Below are 17,280 nucleotides of genomic sequence, written 5' to 3'. Positions count from 1 at the left end.
CCGCCTATGCTGAGTGGACTGGTATTGATTCAATGACTTTGACGTAATCCCTGTAGTCAAACTTTATCCGTTCAAGGAAAAACAGAACTGGGGCAAAGTCTAAAATTCATCCGTTCCTAAGGAGCACCAGAGACGTTATGCACTGATGAAGGTGTATTGGGGAACTTTTGGCAACAAAGGAATCTCTTCATATTTTTGGATACTGAGGAATAGTTCACTGTGCTGCCAGGAGGTACTCATGTTACACTGGGAAAGTACTTTAACTGGATATGGAAATAACTTTCCGATTGGACAATGGACTGTTATAATTTTGTGGGTGGAAACTTCAGGGCTGATACACGTCAAGTAGTGGTGATTGATACTGCTGAACGTATTGTGGGAATCAATATGTTATATATGTGTAGAATTCTGGTTACTGTAAGGGATGTTCCCAATGGGGAAATGTTGTAATTCAAAGCAGATTAGTAAGATAAGTGCACACCAAGAACCATCTATCTTCCCCAGCATTGTCACGTAGTTCCTCTGTGATAGTAGAGGATAGCATTGTAGAGGGAAGCAGGTTACTACAGTAATCAGGGAGATAATGGAGGAAGAAGAGCTTAATAAAAATATCACATTATTAAATAGCTTTGTGTGATCAATCAAAAAAGTCCAGTGAAGCTTGGTGCTCCACTGTGGACCCCTGAAATTTAGGGAGGCATTATCTCCCTGGCAACTGCAGTTGTGATGTCATGAAGTCATGGAGTCGTCATGGAGTCCATTGTGCAGACCGAGGGCACGTGTTAAGCAGTGATGATGACATTGCTAATGCCTGTTAAGAGACGGTTTCTTATTGCCATTTGGGTTCTAGTGAGGTATGAGCCTTCCTGCTCTGCCTCCCTCAGAAAGGAGCTGCCGAGTATAAAATAGATATTTTAGCTGCAGACTAGCATCAGCTCTGCATCAGTGGGGTGTCCCACAACTCAGACGGTAGTCTTCTGATCCCTTTGTGTGACGTCCTTTGTGGGTTGTGGGACAAAGACGATGAAGAACTTGTATCCTTGGCTACTTGTCACTTCCCTGTCTATGTAGATAAATAAAAATGGTTTGTTTTATCTGGACTCTCTGAATCAGTTAAGGCTCTGATCTTTTGATGGGATCTTGACAGACGAAGGATGAGCTCTTGGAGTTGTGGTTCGAAAAGGGAGCATGGAGGAAATATAACCAGCAAAAGAGATGTTAGGAACAGCGAGGAAATCTATGTTAGATATTGTCTACTTCAGATATTCTTTTACTTATCGTTGCTTGCTTCTCCTGATGTCTGTGTACATTTTACCCTCATCCATACAAATGGATACACATCCATGTAAATGGATTAATTTTCATTTCATCCAAATCAAATGCCTGGTTTTCCCTTAACTCTTTATTGTCATTCCCTCAAAATTCAAACAATGTCACATTCGGTCAATTCTATCCACTAAATCTATTTCTATCATCCTAATGAAATCAGAATGAAAATCATAGCATTTCCTGACCTAATACAATTTTAACCCAAAATGAAGAAACAGTATCCACGGTCTCTTGGTGTGCAGTAAAGACTTTAACTCAATGGCCTAGGATGTTCAAAACCTGCTCTCTCTGAGGAAAGGACTGGCCTTTTTCTCTCTCCTGGGAGACAACCTATAAGTCTTTTGAATATTTGATTTGATCAGGGTTTATTTGTATATTTGGGACTTGGGCTGTGACAGATAGTTTAGCTATGAATCTGATTTACGGTGAATGAGTGCTTTTGTTAACCTGGGGCCATGCGTCATTTTATGTCAGTCTGACCTCTTGGGGGTCTAGAACTGAGTAGTTAAGGGCAGTCACTTGGGGCTGTCCAACTTACAAGACAGACGCCCAATAAAAACCCTGGACACCTAGGCCTGGGTGAGTTTCTGTGGCTGGAATTTCTTCATACGTCTTGTCATGTACCACACACGTGTTGCTGGTAGAATTAAGCGGTGTACGTAACTCCAAACAGGAAAGGCCAACAGGAAGCTTGTGCTTGATTCCTTCTGGGTTCCACCTAAGGCATTTTTCCTTTTCTGATTTTAATTTTTCTTTTCGCTGTAATAAGCCATGAGCATACTATAAGAGCTTTTCAGAATTCTGTTACTCCTTCCAGGAAATCATGAGACTCAAATGTGTTCTTGGGGACCCCCAACACTCCTGGGATACTTCAGTGAAGGTAAATTAACAGATCAGTCTTTGTTTTGCGTCTGGTGTTTTGGGATTAAAAAAAACCTCTTCACCATTCATTTTCATGCAGGAGGTTTATTAGAACTACAATCTATAAGTTTGTGAGGAAGGCATGACTGGTTACAGCTAAATGTTGAACCAGTATTGCTGCAACAGAGTGCCCAGGCAATCTACGGGAGGAGGTAGAGATGGAAGAGCCCTTCAGAAATGTCTGGTATTGAGTCACAGAATGAGCCCAGTTAACGCCACAAGGATGAGTTATTGTGTATGAGCAGTCCCTCAGGAGTGTAACATTGAAGGGTGTACATCACTCTGACCAAGGACCAGGCCAAGGAATAGATGTGTGCGTTAAGTCATTCTCTTGTTGTAGCCCATCTATCTTGCCCATAGGGCTGGTATGCTGTATTTATCATTGCCATAGGTTATCTAAAATGGAACAATATCTCTATATCTAGGAAGTGAAACACATTGATAGATGACAAAAAGCAGCTCTTTAGTTGAGATGTCCTTGTATAAGAGTTTTCAGCTCCTACAGAACATGCTATACAGACAATGGCTTACGGTGACTAAGCCACTTAGTCTCTATCTTGTGATCAGCAGCAGCTCATGGACTCTGGAGAAAATAGATTCTGGGAAACAGGGATCAACGAATGTATCTTTAAGTTTTCTAAAAAGAAAGACGCTAGGATGGTAAAAAACAAAAACAAACAAACCCCAGCTTTACTAAATTGCATGAGTGCAATTGCAGGTCTCTAGTTTTCACACATTTACTTTTCTCAGGTTCACTACAAGACTATATTCCACTCAGTGATGTCCTAATAACTTGGAGAATAGTAAAGCGTAATAACTTAGAGAGGGTACCGACGGAAGCCTCTTTCAGCAGAGATTTCCATGCCACGTCATTACATAAATCACCTGCTGTCCTAAAAATAGCTGCACTTGCTTTATGTACTGTTCTTCTTTAGGAACCATGATAGATTCCATGATACTATTTCTGAATAATTAATAGAATCAGATTTTATATAACGATTGTCAAAAATTATATACAGCCTCATGGTTCAAGAGGGTGTGGTTGACAAGGCCTCTGTTAGTGGGTAGTCTGTGTCTATGTCCAGGAAGAAGCTCTGATACTACAATTAGGAGGCAAGATTTGCCATATAGCACTTCCTCACTTGATTTGAAATGTCATTAGTTATCTGAATTCAGTTTTTCCTTTTATAAAAATCCTTTTAAGAAATACTACAAAATACAGAGTAAACGAAACACTTTCACTGATAATCCTGTTGCAGAACAATGACAGATTGGACGTTTTTGAAGAATGACCCTGCAACTCTGTGTCAGACTGAAAGGAAAATTCCCCAACCCTCTCACCACAATTTTCTATACTTGTGCTTACTATACTTCTCCACCAAAATATACCTCACTCTACTCTCTCTATCACAGAGCATCTGCTGGGCCACAGCTGCTGGTGTAATGTCAAAGACCCATGAGGACCTGTGGGACTTTATCTGCCATGAAACATCAGATTTTATGGACTGGCAGCTAAGCTAGCCTTTGGGGTGATGCACAATAGATGCTGTCTAGTCTTTCTCCTGATGGGATATCGAACATTTCATTAGGAAGAAGACCAGATAAACCAATGACATTCATTATTGATAATTCCTTGGCATTCCCTTTCTCTCTTTCCCACGTTCTGCAAGTGGTAATTTCTGTGCTTCTCGATCTCTTGGAAGTCATTTGGCAGGAAAAAGGCAAAAGAAGACATAAGACTGGGGCTTCCCTGGTGGTGCAGTGGTTAAGAATCCACCTGCCAATGCAGGGGACACAGGTTCAAGCCCTGGTCCGGGAAGATCCCACATACCGTGGAACAACTAACCCCCTGAGCCACAACTGCTGAAGCCTGCGCACCTAGAGCCTGAGCTCCGCAACAAGAGAAGCCACCGCAATAAGAAGCGTGTGCACCAAACGAAGAGGAGCCCCCACTGGCTGCAACTAGAGAAAACCCTTGCACAGCAATGAAGACCCAACGCAGCCAAAAATAAATAAATTAAAAAAATAATTTATTTTAAAAAGAACTGAAATTAAAAAAAAAGAAGACTGTAAGACTGATTGACTTGATTGTGTTTCAAAAACTAAAGCCCATGGGGTAACTAGAAGGTTTGTGTGGAAGAGCTAATAAGAGAAAGAAGTTGAGTGTCTAGGAAGTCTGAGGATGGAGGAGTGCTTGTAGGTTCTGGGGGAGCAGGAACCCAGTCCTGAGCCCTGGCAACACTCTATGGAAACAGAAGACCCCTTCCATTGTGGCTGTAAAAGGAGTTGAGCTGTCAGATGAGAAGCCCCAGATTCCAACATTTCATTGTGGTGTGAATGGCAGAATTGCTGCACTTGAGTGTCCACTGGTCCAGTAGTAACCTCTTTGAACAGGTAACTGATAACCAGTGCAGCTCCTCCTTGTAACCGTATATACTCCTGGAATCTGGATAGCTCTGGTGTGGAAGTCTTGTGGAAATAATTTCCCAAAGTAACTGATTTGCAATTTTCTACCAGCCTGGAGGGAATGAGGACTTTAAAATAAATTTTCTTTGCCCATAGAAAATAAAAATGTGATGCCACGCCAGTACACAGAGACTAATATCTGCTACATCTGTTTTTAGACATTTTTTTTTCATTTCCTCTTTGTATCCAAGGCTCCTATCATACTGCTTGGTAACTATTACATGCTGAATAAATGGTTGCTGACTCAATGAAAGATTTTTAAAGCTCTTTATAATGACACCATTCTGTTTTGTGCAGTTGTATGGTATATGTTATTTTATAACTCCACCATCAATTAACAAGTTTCCATTTACATTCCTCAGAAAAGTTGGTATTTTACTTAGCTTGTATGTCTTCAAATTTCAGTCGTTTTGTAGTTTTTCATAAATTTATTAGTCATAGGATTTTTTCTTTTGAAAATTATATGCTCTTGCTTTTGACCATCTAATATTGAATTATGTATTCTTTTCATGAATATTTATTAGAATCCTACATATTAATATATAATAATTTTGAAAATTGTTAATTTGTCTTTTGCAGTTTATTTTTGATAGTATCTTGTAATATTTTAGAATGTTGCATTATCCTTTTAAAACTTAGAGTACAGAAACTTACAAAGAAGCAAGTAAAATCTCATAAAGGTACACCACTGGCTTCCCTGGTGGCGTAGTGGTTGAGAGTCCGCCTGCCGATGCAGGGGACGCGGGTTCGTGCCCCGGTCCGGGAAGATCCCACATGCCGCGGAGCGGCTGGGCCCGTGAGCCATGGCCGCTGAGCCTGCGCGTCCGGAGCCTGTGCTCCGCAACGGGAGAGGCCACAACAGTGAGAGGCCCGCGTACCACAAAAAAAAAAAAAAAAAGGTACACCACTAAAAGTTAACAGCTTTTATCATTTTGGTGAATATTTTTTCTAGACTTCTCCCATAAGTTTTTCGAGTTTTGTCCAATAGAGGTTTTAAATGAGTATTTAGTCAAATCTACCTATATTTAAATCGTTGGCATTTGCTTTACTTATCAGAACATTTTCTTAATCCCAAGACTTTGTATCCACGTTTTCTATTGAATAACATGGCTTAATTGTTCCATTTGTCATTTTAACCATATGGAATATATATTTTTTTGGTTTAGAGAATGAAATCAAATTATTAGTCATTTATTTCTAAAGTTAGTTAATGATATTTATTACATAATCATTTTTTCTACCAGTGATTTATGATGCCCAAATTATCAAATTTTGAGTGTTCTCCACACCACCGTCTCATTCTGGACTTCTTTTGATTTGTAAATACATCTGCATTTCATTTCAGCGTATGCGGCCCCAAATACTTGCACCACTTTCCCTCCATAAACTTCATTTTTCTTGATCTTGTCTATAATTAATTTGTAGATATATTTGGAACTTTTTCAAATTGTCCCCAAAGTAATTATTACATCAATTACTCTGTCATTAATTAGAGCAGAATCAATGTTTTAAATACTATTCTATCTTTCTTTCCAGAAACATGCTAGGGTTCTACAATTATACACATATTTTATTATGGTCCCTTTAAAAGTATTATGACTTTCCTCAAACTTCTTCTTATGATTAGTCATAGGCATTTTATATATAGTTATTTAGAACTGCAATTGTAAATGGAGTCCATTTTTCCTTTATATCTTTTTATTTATTTGTTTTCCAAATTTTGCCAATATCTGGGAATGATCCTAATTTTTCTTGTTTATCTTGCTCTTTGATTAGCAGTTAGTTCCTGGAATCCTTTAAAACTGGGTCACTTTCATGGAAGTATCTTCCTGCTTTGCTTTTCTTGAGCCTTTTCTCCTAGAACAAATACAATGAAAACAACAAACGAACAAAATTTTAAAAACATGGAAAAACATCTATGTCCTGCATTCTTTAGAGCAAGCTGATTCTTGGTCCACGAGTTTTGATAAAAACCATGACACCTGCCCTGAGAATTTGAGTAAATTTTGTGAAGAAAAAAGCCAAGTTCTCAGGGCACAATCTGGAGAGGCAGCTTTGATAGTTTCAGCGCTCACCCTTGGACACCATGGTATTGGCTAACGGGGTCTTTGGAAGAGGCAAGGGAAGTATATTAAAGTTTTTAAACCCTTTCAAATTCTTGATCACTTAAAAATACCAATAACTACCACCCTTTTCCTCTCTTTTCTTAACACTTTCATTCCCAGTGAAAACCAGATGGTCTGAATCTTACGGGCAGCACAGTAGGACTCCTTCCCCTGAGATATATTGTCATCTGTGGAAGGGGATCTTGTCCTCTCCCTGATCTTCCTCAGATCTTCAGCGACCAGGGTAGGTCACAGACCTACAGACACCAGCAATCTCAGGGAGGTTACTGCCCTCACTGGGCTGAGGGCTGCCAGGATCTGAGGGATGAGAATCTGGTGTCTGGATCTGTGCATGTTTGTGAAACACTTTCAAGGGTACGTATGTCACACTAGGGCATTAATTTTGGCTTCTTCATCACTAAACCTACTGGTGCCTACTGGTGTTGGTCTGTGTGATCTAGGGAGGCTCGGGGGAGTCTGAGGTCACTGTGAGGAGGGATGAGGCTGTAGCTATACCAAACGCACTGACCACCTGGGGTAGTCTAGGTGTAAGCCTTCTCCTGGGGACAATGACCCTGCATGGTGCCTTGCCCTCCTAGCGCGAACCTGTATCACACAGCAACCCGAAGGGAGAGCCAGCGGTTTACTCACTGCTTTTCCACATCCTGGATGGAGTCAGGCAGAGGCTTATTCCTGGTTTCAGGAAGGAGTGGAACAACAAGGCCAGCGAGGATGGAGCAGACTCCATAGATGATCCAGGGTAGGTGGGGAGAATATACTGTTAGGATCATCAAGAGGGGAGCCAGGGCTGCCCCAATATTAGAAGCAATTCCCATGAATCCTGAGGCTGTTACCCTTGGAGTGCAAACAACAATACAAAAATAATCTGGTATAAATCCATACAAGTAATTTGTGATTTATTATTTTGCTTTGATTATGGGAGACACCTCAGCAATATTTAGACACATGAAGGCTGATGACCTACTCTTAACGTTTAAAATATGCTCTTATTTGCTCACAAATTTTTCAAGTGCACAAGTGCATTAAGATATGTTTTCATTATTGAAAAAATACTCTTACCAACAGCACCTACCCTTTAACGGTTCAGCAGATTATGGGAGATGATACATTAAAGGGCTTAACTCATGCCTGACAAAAGTGAGATTTTAACAAAAATTTTGGCTATAATTTTTGTTATTATTAATACTATTATAATCAATGCTTTTGATAATGAATCAGATTAGTTTTCTTTCCACTATAAGTCTTGATTAGCTGGGAAAGGTCTGTTTTGACCCTGATAGAGCTTCCATGAGATTGTGTACCTGACAATGGTGGGGACTAGTTCATTTCCATGGGCAAAAGAACACATGAGAGCCATAGAAGAAACTGCTATTCCCAAAGTTGACAAAGCCACACGCAAGGTCTGTATTTCTGGAGAAGAAGACAAGTGAGACTCAGGAAATCTGAGCTGAAGAAATCACCATCCACCAAATTATAAATGAAAAAGACACAGTTGGGGGACATCCCTGGTGGTCCAGTGGCTAAGATTCCACGATCCCAATGCAGGGGTCCTGGGTTCGACCCCTGGTCAGGGAACTAGATCCCACATGCCGCAACTGAAGATCCTGCACATGGCAATGAAGGTCCCGCGTGCTGCAACTAAGACGCGGTGCAGCCAAATAATTAAGTAAATAAATAAATATTTAAAAAGAAAAAAGAAAAAGACAGTTGGAGACACTTGCATGTGTTAAATACCTGGTAGAGAAAGCACACAGGGGCAGAGAATGTGCACAGCCTAATAGCTGAGAAATATTACAACTTAAATAAGAAATTAAAAACCTGAGTTATTGCATCAACTCTTCCTACATATCAGAGATTTCAGAAATTTGCCAAAGATGGAGAGGGGAACAAAAACCCAGCAAGAGTTTGCTTTCATTTACTCTGTCCAGTGTCTCTTCTGCCTTTCATGTATAACATAGGACTATTATATGAGCAATTACTGATGGATGTAAGGCTCACCAATATCCTCCAGGAGTTCAAAACCTGGATGTTTACACAATGTTGACATGGGGCTAGTAATGCAGTAGAGAGTAATAGAAGAATGGGACTCGGGCTTCCCTGGTGGTGCAGTGGTTGAGAGTCCACCTGCCGATGCAGGGGACACGGGTTCGTGCCCCGGTCCGGGAAGATCCCACATGCCGCGGAGCAGCTGAGCCCGTGAGCCATGGCCGCTGAGCCTGCGCTCCGCAACGGGAGAGGCCACAGCAGTGAGAGGCCCGCGTACCGCAAAACAAACAAAAAATCATGAAAGCGTGACAACGTGGGAGTGAGCTCTGTTGTAAGGCAGCAAATTTGCGTTGATGCTGATATTCAAGATGGGATGCTGTCAAGTGCATCACTGCGCTGGGAGCTAGCTGAAGCATGGTGACCACCTGGGTTCCCCCATGAATTACATATGGTCATTTAATTTAGTAAAATTGATTTTAATAGAGGCTGTTAACAGCTTAACGCCTTTTTCCTACTCTCTGTACCTTCTATGCTTGAAGACAAAGGATTAAAAATACCTTAGAGTCAAGATGACACCCTGGGACCAGGGTTGCAGTTATGGCGACCTAATTCCAGACACAAGAGTGGATACATAGAATCAGGGAGTAAAGTTTCACTGAAACTGTAGTAATAAGAAAGAGACCAGACCAAAGAAGTGTCCTCACATGAGATATAATTATATATAGTGACATAATACTGTCATTTACAGTTACAAGTGTGATTGGCCAAAGAGAAAGTGATCAATTGCTCTCCCAGAGAAACTGTCAGCAATAAATGGCACAAATTACCAAACACATCTCTGATATGATGAAGACAACCACATGTCTGAACTGACTTTTACTGACCTTTGCCTATTTCTCAGCCACTTAATGACAGAATCTATCCTAAATCCTCAGATTGGTTTTGGAAAATCCTTAGAACCCTAGTCTTCACTTCCTTCTGCCTTCAGATCCTGTCTTCAAATCTCTGAGGTAAGACATTTTCTTATTTCAACCTGTGCTCTCTTCTCACCTTGAGGCACAAATGTGACGGCCAGAATGGAGACTCCAAGGAGAAACATGAAGAGCGTCTGGCTTACTTGACGGCCCAGGTGATTCAGTGCCAAAAATGCAACATAATTGGCTGGGAGGTTGACCGCACCGAAAAGAACCTGGAACAGGAAAACATTGCTCCCTATGTCCTGGAGGTGGAGAATCAGGCCAAAAAAGGACATGAAGTTTGCAAATCTGTGGTGAACAAAAATGAAAGACACTTATCATAAGGTGTAGGGCCTTTGTCTTACAAATGATGATAATAAATATTAGCCACGCAGCCAATGGTTGGTTTTAAAGTATAAAAACATGGTATATTTTATGGAATGATTCCTCGCAAGGTGATAAGTTTAAAATTCTAAAATTGGAGCTCCTAATTATTGTTAAGTTTTGGGGGAGGGTTTGGAGTGTTTTTTGTGGAGGATGCATGATGGAGCTTTCTGGAGTTTTAGCGCTTTTTTCTATATCTTCATCTGGGTGATGGTTGCATATGGAAATATTCATTGAGCTGTATATTTTTGTGCACTTTACTGCTTGTAATTTTACCTCCATTAAAATGGAAACAAACAAGTGAAGAAAGTTAAAGCCAATGTCTGTACCATGACTGAAGTTCTCAGTCTCAGTTTCCGGTGATGAGATTGGTAGGGTGATATGATAAACAAAACTCGCCGTTGTATAAATAGCTCTGGGTCAGTATTTTTCATAACCCTTTGACTACTCTAAACACAGCAATTATCATTATGGCTTCCTCTGTATTTTATCTCAAATCTGTTCCCACAACATGTTGTATCCTTTGATATGGGATAGATTCATGTCTCCACTATTTTAGCGTCCCTCATGCACTCTGAGAAGCCCACCTCACAAAGGACAGGAGACAGACGTTCTTACGCAGGTTGGGTGTGCGGAACAAGTCAAACACAGAAGGTTTGGTCTGTGCGGCCTCCAGCTCTTCCTGCAGGATGGATCTCACGACCTTCAACAACAATAACAACAGACTGTTCAGTTGTCACACAACGGGAGGCACTGTGAGGCCCTCAGCAGATGACAAGATAGATGATGTCCCTTTCCGTCTACTGGAAAATATAGCCACTGAGGATGTAATGACAGGAGTAAAAGTGGTATGACTAGAGAATTACAGAGTTAAAGGGGACTGAAGGAAATGATGTAGCAACAAAAATATTCAAACACAAGATTCGAGAGGACTACAGGGCATCAGAAAGGGAGTGTACCTTAGATACTCAGATTAGAAAGGGAATCAAATGCAGAGTTGCTTGGATTTTGTTCCAAAGCTCCATTTGTGCCAGATGGGCATGAAAGACCTGAGAACTAAGCTTGGTTATCAGCTGGCTGTCCTGTGCAGAGAAACTGTTTATCTCAGGAAAAAGAACATTTCCTGAGAATCTTTATTTTGGTTCTTTTCTCAGTCACTTTGGGGGAAATCCTGGCATGTTGTGCCTCCGTGAATGAGATGCCTAGAATTAAAACTGAGGATGAAATTAGGAGAGCTCTTGGTATAGAATGATTTAAACCCAGAGTTGGTTATAATCTGGAGTTACTTAATAGCCCTGCAACATGCTAGGTGTATACCTTGAGGAAGGTAATTAAATATTTCTAAAACTCAATTTACTTGTCATTAAAAAGAAGAATAGGTAGAAGAATCAGAGTAGGAGCAGAAGAGGTGGAGAAAAATAATGGCATTTCCCTCACAAGGATTTCCGGGTCCATACATGAGGCTAAAAATATGCATAAGGAATTATATCCAGCATACCTCAGATACTTACTTATTAGTTATTCAAACAATATAGTCTTAATTCTTATCCCACCTCTACAAATGAAAACGTACCATGAAGTCCATTGGAATAATTCCATGAGGAATTCAGAGAAATGAAAGGCCACCCTAACTGAGGACCTACACATGCAAGAATGTCCTTTCATTTAAAGAACAAGCCCAAATAGTGAAATCTTGGACTTAACACTTTTAGAAGAGAGGAGTCAGGATCGCATCTAACACCAGAATCCCATGACCACAGGCCATTGTCATGGACGATAATGTAAGAATGTGCTCAAATAATACTTTAAACTTGGGCCAGATGAGGGATGCAATGCCTGCAAGACTAGCCTTAAATTACATCCAATATCAAAGTTAAAGTTTGGGATATGGTGTGGTTATTTTACACTGGCCGTTCATTTTTGGTGAGCAAGCAGAGACGTGAATAGTGTTGGCAGATGTATTTGGGGGGCGATGCCAGATCACTTACAGGAGCTCAAGGAGCTCCTCCTACCTGGTAAAATCCTTATTCAGGGGAAAAGAGGCCCGTATTCAAATGGGAACCTGCTGTATCTTCACTTTTTAAAAGGTACTTTTCTCTCTGATCTTCACTATTTTCTTGCTTAAAAAATGCTTTGTACCACTCATAACACTATCCTGGGGTAAAAAGCATGAAACAGCCCTCGTCTGAACCCTTGCCCAGTGGCGTTCTGGAATCAGTGTGTACAAATTCACAAAAGCCCTTTGTTCAATTTTTAGATGGTTTGTAAAGCAGTTGCCGTCTTGTTGGTGGCATGAAACTCACTGAGGTGGTGATAGTCGCACCACGGAAAGTGATAATTGCCACAAATCTGAGATCTATGCTTCTCTTCCTCTTGTAATGTTAAGTGTTAAACATTTACCAGCACACCCTGGTTTGACCCCTCTGTAAGTCATTTGGACTGCTCTCAACTGCAAATTTAATCGTCTCTCTGCCTGGTTTAAACCTGGATAGTTCTACCTTAACCTGTAAGACCCATTTCATATATAACTACTTCCAAGATGCATTCATTGCCCACATATCTGCAGTTCAGATTTTATGTCCCTCCTTGACAGTCACATTCCACCCTTGCTTTAATTCAAAGAGACTTTATCAAGCCCATTTTACTTGTTGAGTGTGATCTTTCTGAAGATAGAAAGTGTAGACTTTTCCCCTCTGCGACTGTCACAGGATCTGTCATCAAGTAGTCCTGAAATAAATTTGGAAGGGAAAGAGGAAGACAAAAAGAAAGAGGGAAGACAGGGAGGGTGGAAGAAACTGGCTGAAGGTGGAATGCATTTAGAAGCTGAAAGACTTGAAATTCAAGAACCGATATAGGTATAAAACATGGATTGGGAGAGCTTTGAGAAGATGTTTGTCAATGAGATCAGAAATGGAGAAAATGGACATTTATTTCTTCAAAATTACAATTTATGATATTTAGAAAGAAACATCTCTTAATGTAGAATAGTTGGGAAAACTCTGAAGTTTTATGGATGTAAGAGAAACCTGCGGAGGATTCAGGGGAGAAGTTTGTGTTGGTCTCTCATAGTTGCCATGTCACTTACCATCACATAAGTGTGCCATCATTGAGTTTGTGAGAATCGAGTTTCAAGTGAATACTTTTTAATGGTTTCATTGGACAGTGCGCCTTGGGATCCTTTAAGAAAGTGTATTTCTTATACAGCCTGAAGTGTATTTCAGGCTGGGCTACTGTGGAGCATGAGTTCTTGTGTTTCTACTGGGTCTGAAACAATTAGGACAATAGAAAAGGAGACTGAAAAAGACTGTAGATGTCACACAGGAATAGGAGGAGGAAATTGGACAGAGCAGAGGTGAGAGTATCAGAATTTGGAGTGTACAGAGTTTAGAGCAGGAAGGAAGGTAGATAAGACCACAATTGCATTGAAATACCAGAACCAGTAGAATGAAATGAGCAGGGGAGGAGGACAATTTATTAAAAGGTAAAGAAGGAAAAGATGGAAAAATGAATCTGCCAAAGGATGACTGAAATAAGAACTGACCAAAAAGAAGTTGCCTGAGAAACACTGGTGGCTTAGGGTAGGGGCACTTTCTTCATAATCTTCATGTTTCCAAGAAGAAAGACTTTGAAAGAGTAATACTACAGACCACTTTATACCTACCCTCACTGCTCCTTGGAGGACTGAGGTATTTGCCTGGTAAATTAGGAGAATGCAATGGATATGCTTCAGTGACCCAGAATGCCTTTAGAATGAAAATTCATTCAGATTTGCTGCCTGGGTCACACCTTATATTTAGCAATGCAGGCTCTGCATCTGTGGAAAAACCTGGCACTTGTGAATAAGTTCAGTTATGGGCTGAAGTGTTAGAAAACTTATTGTTGCTTGAAATTTAGACACTTCCTCTATTTCAGTTTTCACTGTAGTGAAAAACATCAGTTTTTATTGTCATCTTTCTGAGCACATTATCCCTCAGTTGGGTGTGATTTAGGCAGAGGAAACGTTTAGCATTTACTGGACTCCAAGACAGCCCAAACTGGATTAATCAATGGATTGTTATTGATATGAAGGGGAACAGCTTTAAGTAAGAAGGATTGTCTGGAGTGAATGTGTTTGGCAATCTTTCAGATGGAGGTTAAACATGACTAAGACCACAAATTTCTGAATAATCTTTACAAAATTAAAAAAAAATGGAATTAAGGCAATCTTGGGTACTCATTCATGCATAGAATCCGGTTCCTAAACCAATTTCATTTGTTCCTCTTGTACAATGTTGTCTTTCTTCTTCTTGCCACTGAGGTGATTGTCATTTGCCATTTACCCTGATGATGCATTGTTCCTTTCTTTCTTCCAGCTCGTAACACTTATTTTTGTTATTTACCTGGTAAATAATTTTCCTGTAAGATTTAAGCTTTAATTCTTTGGATTGGGCCAACATGGTAGACAAAATACTAGGTGCGGGCTTGGAACTAAAGATACTTCCAAGATGTTAGTTGGCCCAAAATAATTTCCTATAAGTCAGGTATATATTGATACAGTCTCAGAGTGCCATAGAGCTCCACCTAAATTTCAAAATTTCTTTAAAAAAAGGACTATACTGGGGCTTCCCTGGTGGCGCAGTGGTTGAGAATCCACCTGCCAAGGCAGGGGACACGGGTTCGAGCCCTGGTCTGGGAAGATCTCACATGCCGTGGAGCAACTAGGCCCGTGAGCCACAACTACTGAGCCTGCGCCTCTGGAGCCTGTGCTCTGCAACAAGAGAGGCCGCGATAGTGAGAGGCCCATGCACCACAATGAAGAGTGGCCCCCGCTTGCCGCAACTAGAGAAAGCCCTCCCACAGAAATGAAGACCCAACACAGCCAAAAATAAATAAATAAATAAATATTTACCAAAAAAAAAAAAAAAAAGGACTATGCCAATGGCTCTTTATCATCTCAGGGCCACTGCATCTGTGTAATAACCCCAGGCACCACGCCACCCTTCTCAGGACCCCAACAACATGTCTGCCTGTGGATCCCATCACCAGACCTGCCTTTGGCCCATGACCAGCAGCAGGTCCATCCAGGGACCCTGAAATGAAACTTGCCTACCAACAACAGTACCTGTGGACTCTGGCATCTAGCCTGTCCACAGACAATGGCACCAGGCCTGTCCACAGACCCCAGAACAAGTTCTGCCTCTCCATGGACGCTAGCAGTGGGCCCTCCCACCTGCAGACCCTGGCTGAAGGCACAGCCGTATGTGGACCGGGGCAGTAGGACCACTATTGAACCCTGCTAACTGGCCCACCTGTAGTCTCTGCCAAGTGGCCTGCCCAGAATTTCCAGGGACTGGTGAAGAGCTTCCCTGCCCAAGCCAGACTGTAAAGACTGGAAGAAATAACTGCTTCTTCATACGCACAAACACCAATACAAGGCTGCAAGGATCACAAAGAATCAGGAAAACATGACATCACCAAAAGAACAAAATAAAGCACTGGTAACCAGTTCTTAAGAGGTGTAGATCTACAGACTGCCTACAGATATTTGACAATAATCATAAAGAAGCTAGTGAGCTGCAAGAGAACCCAGAAAGACAACAAAATGAAACAAGGAAAACAACACATAAAGAATATAAGGAGTTCAACAAAGAGACAGAAACCATAAAAAAGAACCAAACAGAAATTCTGGAGCTGAAGCATATAATAAATGAACTAAAAAATTCAATTAAGAGCTTCAACAGCATATTTGATCAAACAAAATAAAGGACCTATGAACTCAAAGACAGACCATTTGAAATTACCTAGTCAGAGGAACAGAAAGAAAACAGAATGGAAAAGAGTGAAGACAGCCTAAGGAACTTATGGAACAATAAAAAAAAATCAATATACACATTATAGGAATCACATAAGGAGAAGAGAGAGAGAAAGGACCAGAAAACTCATTTAAAGAAATGATGGATGAAAACTTCCCTTCTCTGGGGAGAGTGGTGGATATTCAGATTCATGAAGCACAAAGGACTCCCAGTAGGTAGACCCTAAAGAGGTCTACATGGAAACATATTATAACTAAATACTCAAAAGTGAAATATAAAGAGAGAATTTTGAAAGCAGCAAGAGAAAAGTGACTCACCACACTCAACAAAACTCCTATAAGACCATCAGTGGATTTCTCAGCAGAAATTCTGTAGGAAAGGAAAGAGTTGAATAATATATTCAAAGTACTGAGAGAAAAACCTGCCAACCAAGAATGGAGCACCCAGCAAAAATGTCCTTTAAAAATGAGGAAGATAAAAACTTTCCCAGAGAAAAACTGAGGGAATTTGTCACTAAGAGACGTGCCTTACAGGAAGGGCTAAAGGAAGTTGAAATGAAAAAGATACTAAACAGCAACATGAAAGCATATGAAAGTAAAAATCTCTATGGTTAAAGTAAATATAAGACAAATACAGAATAATCTAATACCGTAATGGTGGCATGTAAATTTCTTTAACACTAGTATAAAAGTTAAAAGACAAAACTGTTAAGAATAACTAGAACCACAAAAATTATTAATAGATACATGATTTGAGAGAAGTGAATTCTGGCATTAATAACATCAAACGTGTTTAGGGAAAGTAAAAGTATAGTTTTTGCTCATAATAGAATTTAAGTTGTTATCAGCTTAAAATAGACTGTTATAACTATAAGAAGTTGTATGCAAGTCTCATGGAAACAACAAAGAGAAAACCTACAGTAGATATACAAAATAAAAACAGAAAAGAATCAAAGTATTGTACATCACTATAAAAAATCAAATCACAAGGGAAGATAGCAATAGAAGAGAGGAGAAAAGAACAATAAAACAGAGAGGAAACAGTTTATCAATTGTAAGTACTTACCTATCAATAATTACTTTAAATGTAAATGGATTAACTCATCCATCAGAAGATATAGGGTGCCTGAATGAATTTTTAAAAAAAGATCCAATTTTATGCTATCTGTAAGACAGTCACTTTAGATTTAAAAACACAGTAGACATAAAGTGAACAGATAAAAAAAGACATTCCATGCAAATAATAACCAAAACAGAGCAGGGATAGTCAACTTGTATACATAAAATAGACTTTAATCAAATACTGTCACAAGAGACAAAG

At 40.2% G+C, this 17,280-nt stretch overlaps 2 protein-coding genes across 2 annotated transcripts in view; one reads left to right on the top strand and one right to left on the bottom strand.

The window, feature by feature from the left end:
* The window catches only part of PLAAT5 (phospholipase A and acyltransferase 5), a 35,373-nt gene extending 29,771 nt beyond the window's left edge, over nucleotides 1-5,602 (top strand). The window contains 1 exon segment of the mRNA XM_019932556.2: nucleotides 3,664-5,602. The gene's annotated coding sequence lies outside the window, so the exon portion shown is untranslated.
* A 910-nt stretch (nucleotides 5,603-6,512) lies between these two features.
* LOC101325315 (organic anion transporter 7) overlaps nucleotides 6,513-17,280 on the bottom strand; it is a 33,107-nt gene continuing 22,339 nt past the window's right edge. The window contains exons 6-10 of the mRNA XM_033861677.2: nucleotides 10,756-10,871; nucleotides 9,879-10,093; nucleotides 8,144-8,252; nucleotides 7,473-7,676; nucleotides 6,513-6,573 (exon numbers count right to left, since the gene is read on the bottom strand). Of these exons, the coding sequence (XP_033717568.1) occupies nucleotides 6,513-6,573; nucleotides 7,473-7,676; nucleotides 8,144-8,252; nucleotides 9,879-10,093; nucleotides 10,756-10,871 (705 nt within the window). The remainder of the gene's footprint in view (nucleotides 6,574-7,472; nucleotides 7,677-8,143; nucleotides 8,253-9,878; nucleotides 10,094-10,755; nucleotides 10,872-17,280) is intronic.

Source organism: Tursiops truncatus, chromosome 8 (genome assembly GCF_011762595.2).
Source record: "Tursiops truncatus isolate mTurTru1 chromosome 8, mTurTru1.mat.Y, whole genome shotgun sequence".
NCBI classification, from domain to species: Eukaryota; Metazoa; Chordata; class Mammalia; order Artiodactyla; family Delphinidae; genus Tursiops; species Tursiops truncatus.
The sequence above is the reverse complement of the archived record's forward strand: the minus strand, read 5'-3'. Positions and strand labels throughout refer to the sequence as shown.